This window comes from Leptodactylus fuscus, chromosome 3, assembly GCF_031893055.1.
Source record: "Leptodactylus fuscus isolate aLepFus1 chromosome 3, aLepFus1.hap2, whole genome shotgun sequence".
In the NCBI taxonomy this organism is placed as follows: Eukaryota; Metazoa; Chordata; class Amphibia; order Anura; family Leptodactylidae; genus Leptodactylus; species Leptodactylus fuscus.
In genome coordinates this window covers 16456604-16476325 of record NC_134267.1, presented here as the reverse complement: position 1 = coordinate 16476325, position 19722 = coordinate 16456604, and the positions used below count along the sequence as shown (strand labels likewise).

General features: G+C 44.4%; 1 protein-coding gene across 1 annotated transcript in view; it reads left to right on the top strand.

The window, feature by feature from the left end:
- The window catches only part of USH2A (usherin), a 514207-nt gene extending 496734 nt beyond the window's left edge, over nt 1-17473 (top strand). The window contains exons 65-73 of the mRNA XM_075267084.1: nt 393-602; nt 3331-3569; nt 4058-4275; nt 6358-6534; nt 7222-7305; nt 11827-12071; nt 13423-13518; nt 16512-16724; nt 17334-17473. Of these exons, the coding sequence (XP_075123185.1) occupies nt 393-602; nt 3331-3569; nt 4058-4275; nt 6358-6534; nt 7222-7305; nt 11827-12071; nt 13423-13518; nt 16512-16724; nt 17334-17423 (1572 nt within the window). The 3' untranslated portion in view covers nt 17424-17473. The remainder of the gene's footprint in view (nt 1-392; nt 603-3330; nt 3570-4057; nt 4276-6357; nt 6535-7221; nt 7306-11826; nt 12072-13422; nt 13519-16511; nt 16725-17333) is intronic.
- Nucleotides 17474-19722: the final 2249 nt, after the last annotated feature.

The following is a 19722-nucleotide window of genomic DNA, read 5'->3' as shown; positions in this document are numbered from 1 at the left end:
AAGAAGATGGAGGCGGCGCTGGAGAGTTCTCTTGCAGCATTGAGAATGCCCCCAGTGCTATTTGAGGGCTGGGGCCCGCCCCCAGTGCTGCAAGAGAACTCATTTGCATACCGGCGAAAACCAGGATTTCTACAGAATGGCGGCGCGGAGAAGACATCTAAAGGTAGGAGAAGAATAACGTTTCTTAAGGCTATTCCTACGTGATAGGCAGAAAAAATTGAGTTTAAATGATAGGATCCCTTTAACGAAGTCATCCGTGGTAAAGAGAACTTTGGGTGTCTTCAGGCACCAGGGTTGAGGTGCGACCGCTATCTCTGCACCCCCTTAAGCTTCTCAGATTCAGTAGAATGTCCTAACCCCGTGTAATGTCTTGTCTCTTCTCCTTGTTGTAGGTGTGGGCCGTGAACTCTGCAGGAAGGACGGCCAGCTCCTGGACTCATTGTAGGACCGGCCCCGCTGCTCCAGAAGGTTTACGGCCACCGGTTTTTCACAAAGTGTCTTCCACGTTAGCAATTGCAAATATAACTCCACCAACTAAGCCGAATGGTGTGGTTGTCCTCTACAGACTGTTCTCCAGGAATGACCAAGGAGAGGACACTGTGGTAAGTAGGTCACCTGAGGGTTACCCCAGATACAAGACCATAATGATAACATGATAACCAATTCATGGTCCTATGATGATTGGGGTTCACCAATTACTCCCCATTAAGGTCCATGTCCTGTTGAAGGACCTGCCATAGCCTGAAAACAACACAAGACTTGACCTTGTACTCGAATACTCAATCCTTTGAGACAAGTTCCGTTAATTGTAGCCCAAAATGTTACAGAAATCCCCCAAACTTATATATAACTAGCTTTTACCCGCGACTTCGTCTGCGGTGATTTGAGAATTGGGCGGACACAGACGTGTGAAACTGTAAAAGTGCTTTAAAAAGTTTGGTGGGCTAGCAAATGTGATGTGATGTGTTGTATTGTGTATGTAGTGATACAGACATTGTGATGTGTTGTATTGTGTATGTAGTGATACAGACAATGTGATGTGTTATATTGTGTATGGAGTGATACAGACAATGTGATGTGTTATATTGTGTATGGAGTGATACAGACAATGTGATGTATTGTGTATGTCGTGATACAGACAATGTGATGTGTTGTATTGTGAATGGAGTGATACAGACAATGTGATGTGTTGTATTGTGTATGGAGTGATACAGACAATGTGATGTGTTGTATTGTGTATGGAGTGATACAGACAATGTGATGTGTTGTATTGTGTCAGACAATGTGATGTGTTGTATTGTGATGTGTTATATAGTGGAAAGCTATATGTAAATGTGAGAGAGTAGAGTGAGGGCTACTCCTGAGGTGACAGTAAGGAGTGTGCAGGCAGGTTGAGGCAGGAAATGCCAGGCAGTGTGTGTGAGTCTATAGCTGGGGCTAGGAGTCCTGCTTTTGTGAGTCTCCTGCTAGGAAGCCATGTTGTTTAGTGGCACCAAAAGTAGCCTGTGACTCAATCCTAAGGCAAAACTATGTTTGTGGAAAATTGCACGCAAATCCGTCCAGGCGTTTTAGCGTGATTGAGGAACAAACATCCAAACTCACAAACATCCAAACATCCAAACACACAAACTTTCACACTTATAATATTAGTAGGATTAGAAATTTTTATTTTATTTTTGTACAAAATTCTCTGAAAAGGCCATATATATATCTATTGAATCAGCGGTGAAACATGGGCACCCATGTCCCTTCCTCTCCCCCCTCTCCTAAACACCATATCCCCTATACTTTTAGTAGCACCGGTGCCTCTTATTACAGCCTCATTCCCTTCATGTGAATAGAACTGAGCTGTATTACCAGACACAGCCACTATTCAAAGTATGGCGCTGTGTCGCACACAGCAGTGGAGTGCCATAGCTATAGCCCCTTTAAACAGCTAATTGTGGGAGGTGTTAAAAATTAGCCCCCACTGATCTGATACTGGCGGCCTATCCCAAAAATTGTCCTATAGCTGTCAGCCCAACATCTGTTCCTTCCGACTTCCCCATTAACATACACGCTCGGTTTAGTCAGGGTGCATGTATTCTCATAGAGAACAAAGGATCTAGCATGGTGAATGAACATAGGTCAAACATTAGATGACCAAGTGGTCCCACCAAAGAACTGGACTTCAGAAGAGGTTGTCTCAGTACGGACATTGATATCACTAGGATGTCAAGATCGGAGGGTGTCAGATCGATGTGACCCCCATTGATTGATAGAAAGAAGTGGTAGCATCATTGGGACGGGCTTATGTCTACTCACCCAATGGTCGGCCTTACATAGGACATGGTCAACCATGATCAACCAAAAATAAGCATGGAGAAGGAATTACTGAGCCCCAATGATCGGACATCCGTGATGTCCCCACAGTCTCCAAAACCCAGTGCCGCACCTCCCATGAGGCGACCTGAAGCGACTGCTTCAGTCGGCACCATGCCAGGGCCACAGGGAGGGTGGCATTTTTGCTGACCTAAGCCAGTCCAGGACAAGCTGTCCTGGACTGGCTTAGGGTCACCGTTAGAGATGAGCGAGTACTGTTGGGAACAGCCTGCACGCATAGAAATGAATGAACGTAGCCGGCATGCGGGGGGTTAAGCGGCCGGCCGCCGTCAAAGCGGAAGTACCAGGTGCATCCATTCATTTCTATGGAGCGTGCTGTTCGGATCGGCTGATCCGAACAGTACTCGCTCATCTCTAGTCACCGTCACTGAGCGGTGGATTGGGGAGGCCGCTGGAGCAGCACCGCCCCTCACGCTCAGGCAGAGAGCAGGTCCTCTCCCTGCCTGCTCTCTGCCTGCTAAAGACGATCGCTCGCTCGGCCCCGCCCCCTCCGCTCGGCCCCACCCCCTCCACTCGGTATGCCCCCTTCCGCTCGGCCCCACCCCCTTCTCCGGGGGGGGGGGGGGGGCAGCTTTCTGACGTCTGCTTCAGGCGGCAGAAAGCTATGGTTCACCCCTGCCAAAACCACTCATCATCCATTCTTCTGATAATACAAGATCGGGGTTGAGCGATCGGGATTGGAAAAGATCAGATTCCAATCGGTGATCGAGTAAATTTCACGATCGCGATCGGAATTCTGGCGGGATCGAGGCCGGAGGTTATCTCAAGATCGGCTCAACCCTATTCAAGTATATATCATGAATAGGGTTGAGCGATCAGGATCGGGAAAGATCGGATCCTGATCGGCGATCGAGCAAATTTCATGATAGAAAATTGGATTTTAAAAACAATCCTGAAATTTCAAGATTGGCTCAACCCTATACAAGACCTATATTCTTATTTCCATAGCTATCTGAAGGAACATCCATCCAGCAGACCATTCACGGTTTGAAACCCTTCACCAACTACTCCGTAGGTGCCGAGGCCTGCACGTGTCTGACATGTTGCAGTAAAGGTCCCGTCGCTCGGCTCACGACTCTCTCGGCTTCCCCTTCCCACCAGCGACCTCCACGCGTAACGCACAAAACTTCAAGGGCAGTGTCACTGCAGTGGAGCGCGCCGGGGTCACCTAATGGCATTATTCACAGGTAAGTGCCTAATTTCTGTGACATTTAGAAATATCTTATAATTAATTAACTAAATGTCATATTTCAGTCAAAGGCATGATCTATTAAGCGGCTGGCGGGGTGGTTTTAATCATATCACGCTGTTCGTCTTTGGGACGCGTGAAGGAATCTGTACATTTTTAAGACAGGGTGAACCAGGAACATTTTTCATCATCGGGAGGGGGATACCATGAGCATGTTGGATCTTCATGAGTCTATAACCTTGGGGTGAGATGGAAAATATCTAGTTTGCGGAGTTAAGACGAATTTTAGAAAGTTGGCAAAGAGGCGAAAGAAAATTTTGGATGCGCGATATCGACGTTGGGAAATTTTTTACCAAAATTTACACGTAGAATGAAATGAGTAACATTGACCTCCCTGATCAACCACCAATTCCATTCCAAGACCAATGGACAAGGACATTGCACCCATTCTGTTACCAAAAATACCTTGTGCCTTCTATCCCATAGGTATGAAGTCCACATGCAGGCGACCTGTCCTCCATCTGTCCAGATTTTTGGGGCATCTTGTACTGAAGGAGCCTTAGAAGTGAAGTATTCTGGGAAGGAGGAAACCTGTGAAGTTACGGAGCTCCAGCCGTTCACTACGTACAAGCTGAGGGTGACCTGCTCCAACGCCGAAGGAAGCGCCAGCTCGGAATGGGTTCAGTGCACAACCTTAAAAGAAAGTATGTCGAGAGTGTGGGGGGCAGATGTTAGATTGGTGGGGCACATAGTGTTAGGTGTCGTGTACATGGCGCAACTGTGCCCGTTTTAATACATTGGTGGGCCCAGTACAAAAGTTTCACCACCACTTAGAAGAACCTGACCTCCACAAATTATTATGACCCTTCAATGGCCCCCCAATATAGTATAATGCCCCCTAGTGGCCCGATACAATATAACGTATAGTGGCCCATCACACCGTCAAAGGCCCCTACATACGTCACACATCCTCCCGTGGCCCCTCAGACATTAACCTGTCCCACCCCAATGGGCCCTCAGACATTATATTACATTTTCCTGCCCCCCTCCAGTTGCCTTTGCATTTTCATGTCCCCCCACATAGTTTCATGTCCATCTCCAAATTGCTCCCATAGTTTTGTCCCCCTCTAGTTTGCCCCCCACAATTTCATGTTCCCCCTTCCCTCCCCAATCTCACTCTCCATTTTTGAGAATTTTTACAGATATATTCCTGGTGGTTTGTGGTAGTGACAGTATAGATTGTAAACCCCTTGGTGGTCCAAGGCAGTCAGTGGGGTTTATTGATGTAAATTCTGTTCTAATAGCCAAGTGGGCGGTGACACTGTGGTTTCTCCATGTCATGCAGTGGTACCGCCCACTTGACTAATTAATCCTAATCTGCATCAACAAAAGCAGGGCTTATATCTTTGGAATAGCGGAACAGATTTGGATAAACAAAACACCAAAATGCTCCGGGTGACAGCGCCGATCACATGATGGATGTCATTGGGCTTTCCAGACCCCCTGACAGGTCCTCTTCAATTATCCTTTTCCATATTGACCTGATTGTTAGTTTTTCCCCATAATTAATGGGATAATTGATGGTATTATTGTAGCCGGATTTCTATGTTTTCTTTGTGTGTTGTGATGGGCGAGATGAATAGCCATGTCCTTGGCATGAGCACAAAGTTACTTTTATGAGATGGGGTGTGAATGAAGCCCTCGCCGGTAATGAAGCGCTCCTCATCTATTGATTAATTGGTGGGTGAAATGAATTATTATTCACAAATTGCTTTTTAGACACTTTTTTTTTCTTTTGGTAACAATCGGGAAGCGAGCTAATGGCTGAAAGAAAAGCGATACAAATGAGCGGGTGACACCACTGCATAATTGACTTACTTAGAAGCCCACTTTATAGAAACATTTAATCAATTTGTAGCGTCCTCTGGCGCTGGAGTCATAAATACTGAACCTGCCGGGCGTCATTTATCTGAGGGGACAGTGTCCGCCATACTAATTACCCCACACACTGTATACATATATACACGATAGATAGATAGATAGATAGATAGATAGATAGATAGATAGATAGATAGATAGGAGATAGATAGATAGATAGATAGATAGATAGATAGATAGATAGATAGATAGATAGATAGATAGATAGATAGTAGAGATGAGTGAACAGTAAAATGTTCGACTACTCGAATCGAATATCGAACCCTATTATCGTCTATGGGGGGAAAATGCTCGTTTCAGGGGTAGGCAACGTTCGATCAAATTATACTTACCAAGTCCACGAGTGAGGGTCGGGCTGGATCCTCCAAAAAGTCTTCTCCTTGCAGCGTCCCCGCGGCATCTTCCGGTCTTGAATTCACTCTGCCAAGCATCGGGCCTGGGCAGAGCCGATTGTGCATACCCGCACTACCAGCGGACATGCGCAGTCGGCTCTGCCCAGGCCCGATGCCTGGCAGAGTGAATGAAGAGCCAGAAGACGCCGCGGGGAAGCTGCACGGAGAAGACTTCTAAAGGTAGGAGAAGAACCAGCGTTGATTGGCCGACTGTATAGCATTCGGCCAATCAATGCTGGTTCTGCATCGAACTTTTAAATTCAAATAGCGAGTGGTACTTGATCGAGTACGAGTATTTCGAATACCATAGTATTCGATTGAATACCTACTCGATCGAGTACTACTCGCTCATCTCTAAAGATAACATATTACAGAAGACATACAAGAAGACATTAGTAGTGCGCCCCCCACAGTTGTCTTATCGCACTTAGTTCTCACATTTTACCTTTCTTGTAGAACCCCTATACCACACAGACCTCTACATCTCCAGTAATATAACCGACATATTCCTGGACTGGACTCAAAGCTTTCAGCTTAATGGACAGCTGAAAGAGTTTGTCGTAACCGAGAGAGGACAGCGACTGTACAGCGGCCTGGACTCCAGACTACACATCCAGAAGACCACAGATAAAAGTGAGAGTCTACTTATATAGTCCTGACTGTGGGCACTAAACCTAACCAGGTCCTGCAGTGTCTTTGCCATAGATTAATACAACTTCTGCTGAGTTTAATACTAGCTGTATACATCCATAGACAGGTAGCTCCCCCTAGTGGTGGCTGTGCACCCAAAAGGTTGACATTTTTTAAGTTGTTGTAGAAGATATCTGAGTGGGACCCATCATCAGCTATGCCATGGAGCCCTATGTTATCTGCAGAGCCATATCAGGACTTTCTTACACCCTGGCAAATGTTGTTTATTGTCTTAGTCCTTGAAATGTCCTAGTTAAGGCATAGCCACACCAGCCGTACCCCTGATTTCTATGTCCTTGTACCAGTCTCCTAGGGCAACCATGTTTTAGAACAACTCTCAGAAGAGTGGCCCCATGAAAAAAATGGAGTCCCCCAAACCTTACCTTAACCAAACCTTAGGGTAAGAGGGCCCAATGTTTTTTAAACCTTTCTCTACTGCCCCCTTTGAATGTCACCAAAGCTTCCATACCTGTTAAGTATAGGAAATCCATTATACCAGCCTTACCAAAGGAAGATGGGGCAAACCTGAGCCCCAAAGTGACCTCTATGGCACCTATTAGGGACAGCACATAAATGGGAATATTGATAAATTCCATTAAATTTTTTCCTTTTGTTTTTTTTGTCGCACAGTCTTTTATTTTCAGGTGAAGTGTACAACAGACATGGGGAGTGTCAGCACGCCGATTGTCAAATACAGCTCCACTACAGGACCAGGTAACACGAGTTTGTGTTTCATACAAGACTGTTTCGTAAGACTCTTTCAAATCCCTCCCAAAACCATATATATGTAGACAGGGGTTGTTTACATATAAATTACCACTTATAATAGTACTTGGAATTAACAACTACTTCACAGTTGGTCCCATAGTAATAGCATGCTGTGTGCAGGCAGTACAGTGTACACTATAAATATAGTTATATATATTGTTGATAATGTTTGTTTGTGTGGTGTATAAATAAAGTAATATCACATATATACTAAACTATATTCACAAATTTGCAAAATGCACTGTGAGCAGATGAAAAAAAAATAATAAAAATGCAAAATAAAAAATATTGAAAATATGCAGGGATTATCTTCCTTAAACATCCCTTTTAAGAAATGGCAGATTCTATTTTAAGTATTATACTATCCAAATTCCTTTTTACAACAGTACTTGAAATTTGTACTCCACGGTGCGCCGTATAGAGATAGTATGCTGTGTGCAGACAGTACAGTGTACACTCTAGTATATCTGTGCTTTTACTTGCCACACAAAAAATATCACCAAGAATGTATATAATTATAGCTAAACTATATTCACAAATTTACATATGCACTGTGAGCAAGTGAAATAAAAACATTACAAAAATGCAAAGTAAAAAATATGGAAAATATTCAGGGGTTGTCTTCCTTAGGCATCCCTTTTAAGAAATTGCAGATTCACTTTGAGTATCATACTATCCAAGTTCCTGCTTATAACATTACTTGGAATTAGCATCTACACCACAGTGGGCACCATAGCAATAGCATGCTGTTTGCAGACAGTACAGTGTACACTCTAAATATAGTTATATACATTCTTGGTGATATTTTTTGTGTGGCAAGTAATAGCACAAATATACTAAACTGTATTAACAAATTTAAATATGCACCGTGAGCAAGTGTAGCAATAGCATGCTGTGTGCAGACAGTACAGTGTACACTCTAAATATAGTTATATACATTTTGTTGATTGTTTTGTGCGGTGTATGAATAAAGACAGTGATAACATAGATATACTAAATCATATACATAAATTTGCATGTGATCAAACAAAAAAAATTTAAAATAATTTATAAAGTAAAAAAAAAATGAAATAAAAAAAATAAAATGTTAAAAATTAAAATGGAAAATATTAAATTTTGAAATTACGTACTGGAAAAATAAGGGTCGAGACCAGTACAGAAAAGATGTTGGTCTTGTCGGGGGTTAACAGATCCTATCCTAAGACAGGGAGTGATATTAAATGCGCCGTCGTCTGTTGTGTGCGCCCGGTTGCATTATTTTTTATGGCTTCATTCATTGTTTTATGTGGGGCTATCAGTAAGTGCAGCGCCGCGCCGGAGAAGCCAGTGTTTATTCTAGTAAATGAAGATGCCAAATAAAGGTTAAAATTACTCACCCAGAGGATGCGGGCGAGCGTGTGTAAGTCAGCGGCTGACACATTCTATTTGTGGGCATGTAGGGGGAGCGTGACATATCCCTCTGTACTAAGTGTAAAGATTGAGCTGTACTCATTTCATGACTCATGAATCAGTCTCTTTTACAGCAGCTCAGTTCTGAAAAGCTTCTCTCCCAGATATACCCGGCCGGAATAATCAGAGGAGCCCACGGAGGGGGGAGAAGGGGACTGCGGGGTATTGGGAATGGACCCCAATCATAAGAATGAATGCCAAGCAGGGGGTCTTATTTCAAAAATGGGTAGAGAATGGGAATTTTTTAAAAATAAAATTGTACGAAAGTAAAGTTGTTCCCCTTTAAGGTTGGTAGTTTTCTAGGCAATGGAGGATACCGGTGGTTGACATAAAAGTTGTGGCCCCGAGCATGGCGTGTGACCCGCCACCCTATCCACAACCCTAAGGCTAAATACTTCTTTGCTCCCAAGGCATTTCCGCTACCACCCAGTAGAAAAGGGTTGGGACCAATTAGAGTGGGCTCCCCTTCTCCAAGGGCCCAGTAGTATACAGACGTGTCCACCCTCAAGTCGTGTCAACAAACTTTATATAAATGTGTAGTACAGGTCATTAGAAGAAAATTTAGGAGTTTGTATGTTCTCCCCGTGTTTGCATGGATTTCCATCCCATATTCCAAAGACATACTGATAGGGAAAAATAATGTACATTGTGAGCTCTATGTGGGGCTCACAATCTACAAAAAAAAAAAAAAAAAGCTTATGCTGAACCTTTCTATCACAACCAAAGCACTTAACCGCTATTAGTACAAGTCAGTATTTCTCTATATATGTCCTGCATGAATGATAGAAACTCAGTTGTTATAGAGCAGATTCTCCTCTACTTACTGTGTGCAGTGTATGGCAGCTAGTCTCCAGCTACCAGCTCAGAGAGAACTACATTTTGCAGATACAGAGAGGGAGAAACTACTAAAAAAAAATGACCAGAAATAATGTTACTTCTTATGTTCAGCTTATCCTGAAAAATCAACTGAAATAGTTTTTGGCAGAACTGGGCAGGGAGGTTGTTCCCGCCGCCATCTTGGAGAACTAAGCACAGATCTTCTGTGGATGTAGGCTTGCTCCAATCCGTCTGTCTCTTCATGTCATCCCAGACAGACTGGATGATGTTGAGATCAGGGCTATATCTGTGGGGGCCGGATCATCACTTCCAGGACTCCTCCTCCTTTTGGTAATCTTCAAAAAATAATCTATTAACCCTTCTATTTCTGAAAGCATTCTTGCTTTGTAGGATTTTCTCTACACCTTCCTACAACGGTTACATAGCCCTGTACATCAGATCAACAATATCAGCCCATTGTCCTGCTTCCAACACACAGACCCTTCACTTCATGCTTAACCTATCTGACCCTCCAAGGGGCACCATCGTAACGTTATCTGATGGTGGTTTTAATGTTGTGGCTGTTTGGTGCGTAGCGACAGTAAAGAATCAGCAGAACTAACGTTATCCAGATTACAGTCCGGAGAGAAGGTGCTTCATATATCGGGCGAGATGTGAGGGGGGTATAATGACCTATTAGTAAGACGATGTATGGAGATGCAAATGTGCAGCGAGCCATAACCAAAGAAAATAAATATGTGCAGATTAATAAGAGACAAATAATAGGAGCCGAGGCCATACAGGAGACAGGCCGCAATCCAGAATAATAGGGGAGCGCTCATGTGGAACACTTCATAAGTAGTTTATAAGGCAGAAGGGCTTGTGGGGCCGGCAGGTGTTACAGCGCATTCTGAGCACAGGGCAGGACAAGGGCAGGCGATACGGTCACAAAATTACAGGGGATAATTGGCAGTGCTTCTAATGATATAGCTACAGGGATAAGTGTGGATGGATGTCTTGGCCACCGGGGGCATCGTTGTTATAGATAATAAAAAGAATAGTGAGCCTGCAATAGAAAACATAAAGGAAAGGGGTTTTATGTAGAGAAAGTGTAGGACTAAGGTGTGTACCCATTCAAATAGAGATGGATGAACCTCTTAGAATTTATTTTGGTTCGGGAACAAGACTTGGTTTGGGTCAGATAAGTTCAGTATGAATGACACCTTAAAATGGTTTAAAACATAGTGTATGACACTGTCAGGGCTCCTAGGAACCTATCTATAAAACATAGTGTAGAACACTGTCAGGACTCCTAGGAACCCAGCTATAAAACCTAGTGTAGGACACTGTCAGGGCTCCTAGGAACCTATCTATAATACATAGTGTATAACACTGTCAGGGCTCCTAGGAACCTATCTATAAAACATAGTGTAGAACACTGTCAGGGCTCCTAGGAACCTATCTATAATACATAGTGTATAACACTGTCAGGGCTCGTAGGAACCTATCTATAAAACATAGTGTATGACACTGTCAGGGCTCCTAGGAACCCAGCTATAAAACATAGTGTAGGACACTGTCAGGGCTCCTAGGAACCTATCTATAGTACATAGTGTATAATACTGTCAGGGCTCCTAGGAACCTATCTATAAAACATAGTGTATGACACTGTCAGGGCTCCTAGGAACCTATCTATAATATGCTATGGTCTATTGTCTTTGTGTCGAGGTTTACATAAATTTGTCAGCAAAGTCTCAGCTCCGGTGTGAACATGGCCTAAAAACTTCAACTGGAAGACCCAAAGAAAAAAAACATAAAATTCCCCATCAAAAAGTTGACGTTTCTTTCCATAGAGACAAAAAATTGAATTTGATATCATCGACTTTCTTGATTTTCAGACTTCTTACCTATAAATTTGAGGATATTGAAAAGTGAACTCTCCCTCCAAATAAAAGGTCTCGCCGTTCCAATATTTACATAGGGTTTTTCTTTCCTACAACACAATATCACCTTAAGGCCGGGGCCGCCACCATTATTTGATCATCCAATACATATTTAATTAGCTTTGCGTTGGTTCTATAAATTGGATTGGTGCAATGGACATTGTGAGTTAATTAAAGTCTAAGTCAGTAATGTCCGTAGAGTAAATATATGGTATATAATGGGATGGGGATCGGCTCCTTCTTCTCGCTCTTTCTTTAGCGCCTGAACAATCAAATCCAAGCACAAAGAACGGGACGGAGACGAGAGGGAACGTCATCTACACCGAGCTGTGGTTTATACTCCTCATGGCGTCGCTGGCCTTACTCCTGCTGGCCATCCTTCTCTCACTTATCCTACAGAGGAAGCTAACCAAGCAGCCATATCCGAGGGAGCGGCCGCCATTAGTGCCACTCCAACAGCGAATGTCTCCAGTGAGCGCTTACTCAGAAAGTGACACCTATACGGTATGTAAAGGTAACATGGTGGAGGGATCGGTCAGGTCACTAACATTTGGTTGTATTAAAGGGTTTCACAGGGACTAGGATACTTGAGCTCCCTTTGACAGTGTTGGCCAAGGAGGTCACGTCCATTGATCACATGGTCAAGTCAAATGCATAGGTCTGAGCTGTAATACCAAGAACAGCCACTAGACTATGTGTGGCGCCATGCTTGATCGGTGGTGAAGAGGCCCCACTAATCAATATCAGATAACTCCTTTAAAGGAACACAGCGGGCAAAACTTGTTATTCCCAATACAGGGTTTAATGGGGCCATCCCGGACACAGCCCCATTCAGATGAAAGGTTTCTCATGACCCTTACTCCAAGTATTAAAGGGGTATTCCCATCTGGGCATTTATGACCTATCCTGTAGATAGGCCATAACTATCCGATTGACCTTGGTCCCTCTTCTGTTGATAAAGAGAATCCACCAACCCCCATATTGTGGCTTCAATGAGTTCAGGAGTGGATGTGCATGTACGGGTCTCTCCATTCACTTCTTTGGGAGGCTTAAAGGGGATGTCCATGATTTTTTTTTATGGCCAATCCTTAAGCTAGATCATAAATATCTTTTCGGTGGGGGCCAGTAGTTGGCTCCTCATAGAACAGCTGCACGGATCCGCAAGGAGCTGGAAGCAGTTGGCTCTGGTCCCTGTATAGTGGCCCACTGCTCTCAGCTCCAGAGCTGCAGTACCTACATCTGACCACTATACAGTGCACTGAGCAATCTGCTTCCGGCCCCAGGCACTGTACAATACAGGCCTTGTAAATGGCCCCACACAACTGACCATGGACAACCCCTTTATCTGATTTTCAGAAGTCCCATAAAAGTGAATGGAGAGAGCAGAAAGAAAGACATCGAGTGGCCCCTGTTGGAAGGCAAAGTTTTCCAATGTTTTTAGCATTGAGGACATCAGGTCCCAGAGGTCAGACCCCAAAATGAATTCAGATGCCATAAAACAAAATTCAAGTAAATCAGATGTCTGGAACCAATTGTAATTCAGATTTCAGACCTCGGACCTAAAGATTAGTCTATACCCCAGACCAGACCCCTTAAATTCAGATTCAAGATCGGTCCCTAAATCGATTCAGATCACAGATCCCTCAATGAACTTAATACGGACTCCAGACCAAAACCCTAAATAACTCCAGAACTGATGGATGAAGCTTCGGGCACTAGTAGACTCCCATACTGGACGATCCCAGGGCCCTCTGTCTTACCTTCCATTACGAGGAGTTCTAGCTATTTTTCTCTCTTCTTATCGTCTTCTTTCCTTCCTTCCTTTCCGTCTCTTCATGTCTTCCCTGACTCCCAGAAACGTTCCACCTGCGGTAGTCAGCAGCCTCTTCTGAAATCTTCTGTCTCTCAAGTCTCTAATCCACCATTGAGTGTCAAAAACGATCCAGACAAGGTAAGAATGACAAAAAGTTATGTTGTAGGAAGGGTTGAGCGATCCGGATCGGCGATCGAGTAAATTTCACGATTGTGATCGGAATTCCGATCCCGATCTTTTCCGGCAGGTCGAGGTTGGAGGATATCTCAAGATCGGCTCAACCCTATTCATGTATATATCATTAAGACGGTTGAGCGATGGGGATCGGGAAAGATCGGATCCCGATCGGCGATCAAGCAAATTTCACGATCAGCTGGAAAATGATCGGAAATTGGATTTTAAAATCGATCCTGAAATCTCAAGATCGGCTCAACCCTAGTTGTGAGGTCATCTTTGGTAGAGATTAGCCGATACTTTTGTCTGTTTTGTTGCAATGGAATACAATGGGACAAAAAGTTCCCCAATTTATCTGTTAAAGTTCCCAAAGTGAATCCCCAATATGACCAGTTATCCTGCCTTAAATTGAAAAAAACAAATTGCTCAGGTAGCGTGAACACCAGGAGGCGCCATATTATATAACTATATCCAATGTCTCTACAATGTTATTTTTTTATTCAGACTTATACAGTGAATATATAATGATAGGACGAGCCCTAAAATCTTCTCCTCTCCTTCAATACTCAGAGTGATCTTGTTGCCGATGTATCTGGTTCCTCAAATCGGATTACTCTAAAAAGTTACATAATGCACCTGGAGGTCAGTCGTGTGCTGTGGTTACTTGGCATGACCTGCATGATTCTCTCTCTCTCTGAACATAGTTGGGAAGGACAAAGTTAGAAACACAAGAAACTTTCTACATGGAATATATTTAAAGGTCTCCTCTATTCTTTTTGCATCCTGTTCCACTGATTCCAGCACAGTTGGAATTTTTCCTTTAGGCCTCACCATTCCTGAGCAATCTTTCAGCACAATTTTTCTTCCCTCTATCAGTATGTCTTTGAAGACTGTGAGGAAATGCACGGGGAAACACGGGAAGAACATACAAACTCCTTGCAGATGTTGTCCTTGGCAGGATTCGAACCCATGACTCTAGCATTGCAAGGCTATAGTGTTAACCGCTGAGCCACCGTACTGCCCCTTTCAGCACAATTTTGCCATCTCCTGTCAGTGGGTGGTCCTTGTCCTTCTGCTCCAGCCTAGGACAACTAACCTGATTGTAGAGAGTAGGATTGTGCTGAAGTGAACATAAAAGATTGCTCAGGAATGGTGGGGCTAGAGATAAAAATTGTATCTGCAGGGCTGGGGTGATATGCTGGTTCTGGTGACACTAACCTATCTATCTGCAGTACTGGGGTGATATGCTGGTACTGGTGACAGTAACCTATCTATTTGCAGGGCTGGGGTGATATGCTGGTTCTGGTGACACTAACCTATCTATCTGCAGGGCTGGGGTGATATGCTGGTTCTGGTGACACTAACCTATCTATCTGCAGGGCTGGGGTGATATGCTGGTTCTGGTGACAGTAACCTATCTATCTGCAGGGCTGGGGTGATATGCTGGTTCTGGTGACAGTAACCTATCTATTTGCAGGGCTGGGGTGATATGCTGGTTCTGGTGACAGTAACCTATCTATCTGCAGGGCTGGGGTGATATGCTGGTTCTGGTGACACTAACCTATCTATCTGCAGGGCTGGGGTGATATGCTGGGTCTGGTGACAGTAACCTATCTATCTGCAGGGCTGGGGTGATATGCCGGTTCTGGTGACACTAACCTATCTATCTGCAGGGCTGGGGTGATATGCTGGGTCTGGTGACAGTAACCTATCTATCTGCAGGGCTGGGGTGATATGCCGGTTCTGGTGACTATAACCTATCTATCTGCAGGACTGGGGTGATATGCTGGTTCTGGTGACACTAACCTATCTATCTGCAGGGCTGGGGTGATATGCTGGTGACACTAACCTATCTATCTGCCGGGCTGGGGTGATATGCTGGTTCAGGTGACACTAACCTATCTATCTGCAGGGCTGGGGTGATATGCTGGGTCTGGTGACAGTAACCTATCTATCTGCAGGGCTGGGGTGATATGCCGGTTCTGGTGACACTAACCTATCTATCTGCAGGGCTGGGGTGATATGCTGGGTCTGGTGACAGTAACCTATCTATCTGCAGGGCTGGGGTGATATGCCGGTTCTGGTGACTATAACCTATCTATCTGCAGGACTGGGGTGATATGCTGGTTCTGGTGACACTAACCTATCTATCTGCAGGGCTGGGGTGATATGCTGGTGACACTAACCTATCTATCTGCCGGGCTGGGGTGGTATGCCGGTTCTGGTGACACTAACCTATCTATCTGCAGGACTGGGGTGATTTGCTGGTTCTGGTGACCCTAACCAATCTATCTATCTGCAGGGCTGGGATGATATGCTGGTTCTAGTGACAGTAACCTATCTATCTGCAGGGCTGGGGTGATATGCTGGTGACAGTAACCTATCTATCTGCAGGACTGGGGTGATATGCTGGTTCTGGTGACAGTAACCTATCTATCTGCAGGTCTGGGGTGATATGCTGGTTCTGGTGACACTAACCTATCTATCTGCAGGGCTGGGGTGATATGCTGGTGACACTAACCTATCTATCTGCAGGGCTGGGGTGATATGCTGGTGACACTAACCTATCTATCTGCAGGGCTGGGGTGATACGCTGGGTCTGGTGACAGTAACCTATCTATCTGCAGGACTGGGGTGATATTCTGGGTCTGGTGACCCTAACCTATCTATCTGCAGGGCTGGGGTGATATATTGGGTTCTGGTAACAGACTCCCTTTAAGAGACATATTCACTGAGCCAGCTGGACAAATGTTCTCCACCTTGGGAGTTTAGAAACATCAATGATGGTCTTCTTTGCACATGACCTGTTTCCCCCATCACAGACGCAGTGGGCATATAGATAGGTTATGCCATTGATGTTTGGTCAGTCATTGGAATACAAATTCATGACACGTGGCTGACAGATTATATGGCTTATACTGCTGTGCTGCACTGACTCTTTTATATGTGATATTTAGGGACTAGCGGACATAAAGATTTCCGGAGTGGAGACTCACACGAGCCACAACACAATGGTGGTCAGGAAGACCAGCCAAAGTCAGGTCAGCCACAGCTTCTCCCAGAACTCCTTATACCGCAGCGCCAGTCAGCTCATCGCTTCCCATGATAAGAAGTCCATCGTGGACAGCTCCATATGGGACAGCGTCATTCAAGGCCATGACAGTGGAATGGTAAGTAGCGTGGGATATTACAACCTGTGTGTGAACTTGTCAGAACGTCAAGAACTTCTGCAAGAAAAATGAATTCTGGGGCTTATTAAATGATCTGGGACCCGAGCATAGACTTATTGGGGCAGCACTGCCTCGGTACTGGGTGTCGGACCCCACAGATATAAGGATAGGCCATCAAACTTAGAAACCGGACAACCCCTTTAAAGTATTCATTCAGTGCTATTGTCATATAAAGGAACACATTTCAAGTTCTGGTGCTCTTAAAGGGGTTGACCAGGATTTTAAAAAAAAATTTTTGTGTATGACCTATCCTTAGCGTAGGTCATAAAGATCTGACCGGTGGGGGGGCTGATGGGTGACCCTCGCACAGATTAGCTGTTCAAGACCACTTTGATGCTCATACTATGCTGCATGGAGTTGGAAGCAATTGGCGCTGTATAGTGGCCATACCTGGTATTGCAGCTCAGCTACCATTGACTTCAACGGGAGGTGAGCTGCAGTGACGGCACCTGACCACTAGGGCATGATCTCATAGTCTTCCTGCCGTCCACATTGTGTTGTCCTTCATAGCCGCATAATAATAATCCCGAATGATTTGCTTTTTCCTAGTTCATGGATGATGAAGATCTTGTCAGCACGATAAAGAGCTTCAGCACCGTGACTAAACAACACACGGCCTTCACCGACACACCATTGTAAGGAACTAGACGGCCAAGAAATCAGCATGAGGATCTGTGCCACGAAGTCAACCACAACGACCAACCAACGTGTGGCTTCCACCCTGCACATATCCTCATGACGCTATTCATGGTGACAAAGAAACGTAGGGTTTTGATCCATCCAAGGTGACCAAGTGGCAATGGCCTTCACCAATCCAGCAGTGATAACCATAGTGACCAAGCCAAGCACGGCCCTTCCCATACCAATGACCACTTTGTGGACCATGGCGCTATCAACACTACTTGGAATCCACCATTAGACCATGGAAATAGTCCTTGCGACTAAGCAATACATTGCCTTCAAAAACGCTCAAGTGTCCTACAGCCCACCATGAGCCAGTATGAGGAAAGAATGGACAGGAGCCTCCTCACCCACAGGTCTAGTGTGGAGGTGGCCACTAAGTATTAGAGAAGGTTATGACATTTCCTGGATGACTACAAGGTGGGCAAACACGAGATAAACTGCCGGCCCTGCCAGAGTGTATGGGGTTGTCCTGCCTCTCCACCAAACGGAGAAGAGTTGGACATGTTAAAGACCTTACACCACCTCCACTCTACTCAACTCATTGTGGTACAGTTTGTTTTCTCGAGCTCCCACCATTCCTGAGTAATCATCTCCATTAGTTTCAGCACAGGTGGGTGGTCCCTGCCCATGTCCTCCACCTCCGAACCTCCCACCTGACAGTAGAAAGTCTATCTCTGCTGAAACAAACAAAAAGAATTGGTCAGGCATGGTGGGGGCTAGAGAAAAGTAATCCAACTATGACGGAACCAGTGGAGCAGCAGCTGTTGAAAGATGGAAAGAGAGTCGGTGGAGGTGCTGAAAGGGCTTCCTTAAAGCGTAACTACCAATTTTTTTTGCTATCGTGTTTGGTGACCATTTTTGTGATATACAGTCCTATGAAAAAGTTTGGGCACCCCTATTAATCTTAATCATTTTTAGTTCTAAATATTTTGGTGTTTATAACAGCCATTTCAGTTTGATATATCTAATAACTGATGGACACAGTAATATTTCAGGATTGAAATGAGGTTTATTGTACTAACAGAAAATGTGCAATATGCATTAAACCAAAATTTGACCGGTGCAAAAGTATGGGCACCTCAACAGAAAAGTGACATTAATATTTAGTACATCCTCCTTTTGCAAAGATAACAGCCTCTAGTCGCTTCCTGTAGCTTTTAATCAGTTCCTGGATCCTGGATAAAGGTATTTTGGACAAACAATTCAAGTTCAGTTAAGTTAGATGGTCGCCGAGCATGGACAGCCCGCTTCAAATCATCCCACAGATGTTCAATGATATTCAGGTCTGGGGACTGGGATGGCCATTCCAGAACATTGTAATTGTTCCTCTGCATGAATGCCTGAGGATTTGGAGCGGTGTTTTGGATCATTGTCTTGCTGAAATATCCATCCCCGGCGTAACTTCAACTTCGTCACTGATTCTTGAACATTATTCTCAAGAATCTGCTGATACTGAGTGGAATCCATGCGACTCTCAACTTTAACAGGATTCCTGGTGCCGGCATTGGCCACACAGCCCCAAAGCATGATGGAACCTCCACCAAATTTTACAGTGGGTAGCATGTGTTTTTCTTGGAATGCTGTTTCTTTTTGGACGCCATGCATAACGCCTTTTTTATAACCAAACAACTCAATTTTTGTTTCCAAAATGAAGCTGGCTTGTCCAAATGTGCTTTTTCATACCTCAGGCAACTCTATTTGTGGCGTACGTGCAGAAACGGCTTCTTTCTCATCACTCTCCCATACAGCTTCTATTTGTGCAAAGTGCGCTGTGTAGTTGACCGATGCACAGTGACACCATCTGCAGCAAGATGATGCTGCAGCTCTTTGGAGGTGGTCTGTGGATTGTCCTTGACTGTTCTCACCATTCTTCTTCTCTGCCTTTCTGATATTTTTCTTGGCCTGCCACTTCTGGGCTTAACAAGAACTGTCCCTGTGGTCTTCCATTTCCTTACTATGTTCCTCACAGTGGAAACTGACAGGTTAAATCTCTGAGACAACTTTTTGTATGCTTCCCCTGAACAACTATGTTGAACAATCTTTGTTTTCAGATCATTTGAGAGTTGTTTTGAGTAGCCCATGATGCCACTCTTCAGAGGAGATTCAAATAGGAGATCAACTTGCAATTGGCCACCTTAAATACCTTTTCTTATGATTGGATACATCTGGCTATGAAGTTCAAAGCTCACTGAGGTTACAAAACCAATTTTGTGCTTCAGTAAGTCAGTAAAAAGTAGTTAGGGGAATTCAAATC